At 55.9% G+C, this 5,927-nt stretch overlaps 1 protein-coding gene and 1 long non-coding RNA gene across 2 annotated transcripts; one reads left to right on the top strand and one right to left on the bottom strand.

The window, feature by feature from the left end:
• LOC102961565 lies at positions 1–4,407 on the bottom strand. The gene is made up of 3 exons (XM_007077834.2): positions 4,101–4,407; positions 1,531–1,986; positions 1–900 (listed from the first exon to the last, which is right to left on the bottom strand). Exons 1-3 carry the CDS (start codon positions 4,140–4,142, stop codon positions 619–621), a joined length of 780 nt encoding a protein of 259 aa, XP_007077896.1. The 5' UTR covers positions 4,143–4,407; the 3' UTR covers positions 1–618.
• A 75-nt stretch (positions 4,408–4,482) lies between these two features.
• LOC122238014 lies at positions 4,483–5,258 on the top strand. Its single transcript, XR_006216941.1, has 2 exons — positions 4,483–4,686; positions 4,877–5,258. It is a non-coding gene; the product is annotated as an uncharacterized LOC122238014 (long non-coding RNA).
• Positions 5,259–5,927: the final 669 nt, after the last annotated feature.

Raw genomic sequence — 5,927 nt, 5'->3', positions numbered from 1 at the left:
TTGTAGTGAAGTGATTTATTTAGTCTCTGGTCTGCATCCCTCAGTTGTTCAGAGGACCCTGGTCCTGCTCCCTTCCTCTGAGCTTGGAACAGGCTACCGCAGAGGAGGACCGTGGGACGGTCTGAGTGCTGGGCCGGGCAGACATCTCCTTGGTGGAGCGCCTTTGGGGGCTGCTGCTGTCCCCTTGGCCTCGGGCAGTTTTTCCAGCTAGGAGGCCCGAGGGAGCACCCAGGGCTGTGGGGTCACTCCCTGAGGCTGTGGCTGCGGGGGGCACAGGCTGAGCATCTCCCCTCCAGTCCTCGAGGAGAAGGACTGCTCCTGCCCCAGGCCTGCTCAGTCGGACACTGGTGTGGAGGTACATACACCCTGGCAGGGCACAGGATCTTCTTGTTGGCCCACCCAAGTAGACTGAGAGGGGATGGACAGGCCTGCCCGCGTTTGGGCTCCTCCTGCCAGCTCCGTGGTTCCTAGGCACCCAGGCAGAGGGGGAGGTAAGGCAGAGTTGTGGTCCCAGGCCAGTTCTGGAAGCCTCACCCCCAGCCACGTTCACCTCTTGCAGATGAGCAGGTGCTGGGGCCCAACCTTCAGCGGCTCCAGCTGCTAGTAACTCACACTCCTTCACAAAGTAGCTGCACGAGGCCTGGGCAGCATCCCTGTGGGCTCCTGGCTCCCCAGCGGAGAGACTGGAGGCCCAGGGCTGGCGCGCAGCTCCTCCTCGAGGGTTCTGTAGTAAGGCACGAATCCCGAGGCACCGAGGGCATGGTCCTTGAAGGCAGCATCACTGGAGGCAGGGGCAGTCAGGCCGCTGTCATGGCAGTGCCCCTCTGGGACCAGCAGGATGGGGCAGCAGGGTGGCGAGCGAGAGGACCCAGGGAGGTGGTCTGGGCTTGCCGAGGCAGCCTGTGTGGGAAGGAGACAAGACGGTCAGCTAGGCTCCTAAGTTTGGCTAGAAATCCAGCGCTGGCCTTGTGCCTGCAACACCCCAGCAGCGGTAGGGAAGGAGGCAGGGTGCATGACTACTCTGCAGACTGGAGAACAGTGAGCAATATCATTCAGCCCCCCGGGCCTCCTGGCCGGAAGGAACGCATCTGGGATCACAATCCACTCATCCCGCCTGCTCCGTCTCTGTGGTCACGGCACGGCCCCCAGCTCTGTGACTGGTAGTGACATGACAGGGCACCGGCTTGGGGTCGGAGCCCAGGTTTGCTCTTGCTACCGAGTCGCTTAACTGCCCTGAGACTCATTTTTCTCCCCCATGTCATGTGGGAGCAGCAATCAGCCGTCTCTCATCGGACTATTATTAGGACAGGTGAGATGATGTACTTGGAGCATCGGCTGGGGTGCCGAGCGAGTCATAAGGACTACACAGGTGCTTCTGTCGGGGAACACCGGCTAAGCCTGGTGTAATGACCGCGTTACTGTACGTAATTCTCACAATGGCTCCCCCAGTAGCTCCACTATTGCCTCCCTTTGTAAGGACTTTGAAACTCAAGGGGCTTAAACACATTCCCCGGGGCCACGCCCACTCACAGAGCACGAGCAGCTGACAGTCATCCTGCAGACGCAGCCGGCCAGCGCCTCCTTCCTGGTGCATGGGTCTCGGGAGCCCCAGCACGACCTGCCAGGAAGGGCCAGCCTGGGAAAACACTCCTCCTTGGAGCGGTAGAAAGGGAAGAAGCCGCTGGGCGGTTCTGAGTCCTCATGGAATGCTGGATCTCTGACAGTCTGGTCTCCTTCTTGGTCCCTGCAAGCCTCAGGCTGTGGGACCAGCTCCCCCACAGCCAGGAGAGTCCCATAGGTGCGAAAGAAGGGCAGGTACTCTAAGGCCACTGGAGACCCATGGGAGAGGTCAAGGCTGCTGAGGGGCTCACTGCCCCTTGAATGGCTGGCCTGTGGGTGCTGGGACAGGGGCTCTGGGCCAGCCGCCTCCAGGAGGCTCTGGGAAGCCGAGGCGCTGGGCTCAGGCTCACAGCTCTTCTGGGATGACTGGAAAGAGAATGGTGTTCCACCTGTTACCGCAGCCCAAAGTCCCCACCCCCTAGCCCCTCTCCCATTCCTGCTGACACTGGAGGCCAGAGGGGTCTTTCCAAAGCATAAACCCGAGTGTGCTCCCCTCCAGGAGAACCCAGCAGCAGCTGCCAGCCACAGTCAGGTTACCCAAGAGCCTTGGAGGGCCTGGCCCTGCCAGCACCTGCATCCTTCCCCCACGCACATCTGGTTCCACTCTATACACAGGCCTCCTTGCCCTTCCTTGGTCACACAAAGCTTGGCCCTGCTTTAGAACCTATGCCCAGATCTGCCCTTCCCCTCTCAGTTCAAAGGAGCTTTCCCAGCCCCTGCCTCCCCCAATCCCTGCACTGACTCCCAATCACTCCAGCCTCACATCTCCTCCTCTGGAACGTTCTTGGTCTGAGTCTGCCTATTCTGGGGTGTGGTGGTCTCGTCTCATTGTGGGCATGCAATATTGATACTTTTCCAACAATGATGGGGCTAATTTGCTGACTCTCAGGCCGTCTCATATTCCCTGCACTGTCCCGTCCATCCACACAGACCTGTCAGTCCTTCTCAACTCGCCAAGCAGCCTCCTGCCACAGGCCCTTCACTCATGCTAATGCTCCTGCCTGGAATCTCTTCCTTCTCCTTTTTCCTGGTTGACAACTTCAGCTCGTGGCTCCAGGCTCCCATCCTTCCCCGGTTTAGCTGCTTCACTCTGTTGCTGACTCCCACCACCCTGATGCCCCTCATTCAGAGCACCCACACCTCTGCTGTGAAACATTCATCTGCATGGTGACTTGATTAATATCTCTCATCTCTCCAGTTATAAATTCCACTGAGGCTAGGCCCATCTGTCTTCTGTATCCTCAAGGCCTAGAACAGCCTTGGCATATGGCAGATACCAAATATTGGAATAAAGGAAAGAAAGGTGGGAGAGAAGGAGGAAGAAAGAGAATATTAAACTGGGCTTGTCCAGGAGCAAAGTCCTTGCCAGACTCCCTGTCAATAGGAAGGGGAAGGCAGGTCTTGTGGGGAGGCTGGAAAGGGGAAAAAGGAATTACTTCCCAGGCCCAAAGTGGGACACAGAAGCCCAGAGCACCCGTCAGTGAAAAAACAACCCATTCTCCACCTTTGCCCATCAGGGTCAGACCCAGAGCCCATGGGTACATGTGGGGTGCAGGGGTACCCCGTGGATTCTGAGTCCCATAGGAAGGACTTAGGGTCTGGCCCTGGCCTTTTTGATCCTTGCTGGGGTCTCTGGGCCTTGCGTTCCCCACCCCAGCCACATGTGTGGTCATGCCTGTCCTAACTCCTTGTGTGCAGCTTGACCACCACTGTCCCTTTTGAAAGTCCTAACCCTTGGTGATGGCCCATGGCCCCACAGACTGTGAGCTCCTGAAGAGCAGGGACTAGACCTCCTCCTCCTCCCCAGACACACCACGGCCCCTCTGCAGGTAGACCACGGGAGCCCCCTCCCAACTTTGCTGGGCCTAGGGAACAAGATGGTGTGGAGGCCCTTCCAGGGTTGGAGGCCAAGCCCATCCTGCTCTGAAGCCTGTGCCCTTTTCACAATGACCTACATGGTATTGTGGTCTCAACTGTGTCCCCCATAAGATATGTTGAGGTCCTAACTCCTGGTACCTGGGAAAGGGATCTTATTTGGAAAGAGAGTCTTTGTAGATGCAGTCAAGGTAAAATGAGGTCATACTGGATTAGGATGGCCCTATATCCAATGACTGGTGTCCTTTATGAGGGAAATTTGGACACAGACACAAGGGGAGACGGGAGGGATGCTGCCCAAGCCACGAGATGCCACGGATCGCCAGGAGCCACCAGGAACTAGGAGAGGCAAGGAACACCTTCTCCTTGAGCCCCCAAGAAGGAGCCTGCCTTCAGAACTGTGACAGAATACACTGGTGTTGTGTTAAGCCACCCAGTTTACGGTGACTTGTTTCAGCAGCCCCAGGACACTCACACATACAGGTGGGTTGGATGGCTGATTGTGTGGGTGAAGGGAGTCGACACAAGAATGAAGGCTTGTGGAGCCTCATGAGCAGTTTATGGGGAGAGTCTCCCTGCAGGGGCTGGGTCTCCCTAGACCTTACCCTTCCTGCCATCCAGAGGTGTTGGCCCAGAGGCTCTCCCATGTCTGAGTCTTGCCCGCCTGGGCCCTGGCTCCACTTCACCAGTGGGTTCTGGATTCAAGGAGGCCAGGTATGTTCCCACCTACTTTCCAGAGGGGCTTATGCTGTCCCTCGGCCACCGTCTCGGCATCTGTTCTGGAGTCAGTGGTAGCCCCACGTCGTGCCATGATCAAGGTTAATCTTCAGACTCTGATGGAAAAGACAAAGCTGCCCTTGGCAGATCCCTTCCTCCTGGCCTGCTCTTCCCCCTGGCAAATCCCCCTCTGCCTGTCAGAGAAGGTTCCACCATGAAGTCACAAGGCCTGCTGCCAGGCAAGAAAGCCAGATGGCACCGTTACCATGGAGACCCCTGCCCAAGCACCCAACACCTGTGGTCATCACCTGCCTCTTAATTCAGCTTAATCCAGATCTCCCCCCTGGGACTTTCGGGATACAAAGGGAGGGCAGGCATCTTCTGGAATCAGAACAGCTCTCCATGACAGATCCAGTGAGCTCACTCAAGGACTTGTGCCCAGAGACTCAGTGCCTCAGCAGCCTCCCCAGGAAGGTGAGGGGGCACCCCAAGGATTCATGCTGTTGTCTCAGGCTGTCTAGACCGCTCCATACCTGAGTGCTTCAGTCCCCTTGGGTTTCTACTCTTGCCACTTGACTTTAGCCCCCTCTCCTCTGTGGGTCTTTCCCAGTCACTTGAGAGCACAGAGTGAGACACAAAGCCTAATGCCCACTTTCCCCCACAGAGCCACCCTTCCCAGCTCTGTCCCAGGCCTGATGGTCCCGCACAGAGGAAGAGACCAGCCTTTGTTGTCACCTCCCAAGAATCAGCTGCTGCACTGGGCGTTTCCCAGACCTTCAAGTTAGAAATAGTACCACTGTTGTGCCGTGTTACAGACTTGGAAAGCTGAGCCTCCACTAGGACGGCCTTCAGAGGTAGTCTTTAGCCTTAGGGCTGGAGGCTGGAGAACCCCAGCTGAGGGCCACAAGGCCCTGGTATCTCCAGGACCTCAAGCTTCTCCACTGCTGGATTCCAAGCACAGTGTGACCCAGCAGGACTCCACGGGGCCAGGCCCTGGACCCCCCACCCCTACCCCGGGGCCATTAAAGCTTGCTTTTCTTGTTTTATGGAATTAACTCTTTAATCCACGTGGAATGTATGTTTTGTAAGTGGTAACAGATAAGGCTCTAATTTTATTTTATGAGTTATATGTGTTGATTCAATATCATTTATGAATAATGGATCTCTCCACCAACCTGATTTGAAAAGCCAGAGTAACCACATTTGAAATTGTAACTATTTTTTTTTTAACGTTTATTTATTTTTGAGACAGAGAGAGACAGAGCATAAATGGGGGAGGGTCAGAGAGAGGGAGACACAGAATCCGAAACAGGCTCCAGGCTCCGAGCTGTCAGCACAGAGCCCGACGCGGGGCTCGAACTCACAGGCCGCGAGATCATAACCTGAGCTGAAGTCAGCCGCTTAACCGACTGAGCCACGCAGGCACCCCAAATTGTAACTATTTTAAACTCCAGTCAGTTTCTCTAATTTGTTTATTGCTCTGTCCCTCTTTGTCTCTTTTGGTACCAATTCCATACATTATACATTTATTTATTTATGTTTGTTTGTTTGTTTGTTTGTTTGTTTTTGAGAGAGAGAGAGAGAGAGAGAGAGACAGAGTGTAACCGGGGGAGGGGCAGACACAGGAAAGGGAGACACAGGATCCGAAGCAGGCTCCAGGCTCTGAGCTGTCAGCACAGAGCCCAACGCAGGGCTCAAACCCATGAACTGCAAGA

The sequence above is a fragment of the Panthera tigris genome, chromosome A1, assembly GCF_018350195.1.
Source record: "Panthera tigris isolate Pti1 chromosome A1, P.tigris_Pti1_mat1.1, whole genome shotgun sequence".
NCBI classification, from domain to species: domain Eukaryota; kingdom Metazoa; phylum Chordata; class Mammalia; order Carnivora; family Felidae; genus Panthera; species Panthera tigris.
This window is presented reverse-complemented; position numbering and strand designations above follow the sequence as displayed.

What these genes read in the sequence shown, in the direction of transcription:
- LOC102961565 (XM_007077834.2), bottom strand. Translation starts at nt 4,142, where the DNA reads ATGGGAGAGCCTCTGGGCCAACACCTCTGGATGGCAGGAAGG. An exon ending in ACCTCTGGATGGCAGGAAGG is followed by an intron (nt 1,987 to 4,100) that starts GTAAGGTCTAGG and finishes TTCTCTTTCCAG; the next exon opens with TCATCCCAGAAGAGCTGTGA. An exon ending in CTGTCAGCTGCTCGTGCTCT is followed by an intron (nt 901 to 1,530) that starts GTGAGTGGGCGT and finishes CTTCCCACACAG; the next exon opens with GCTGCCTCGGCAAGCCCAGA.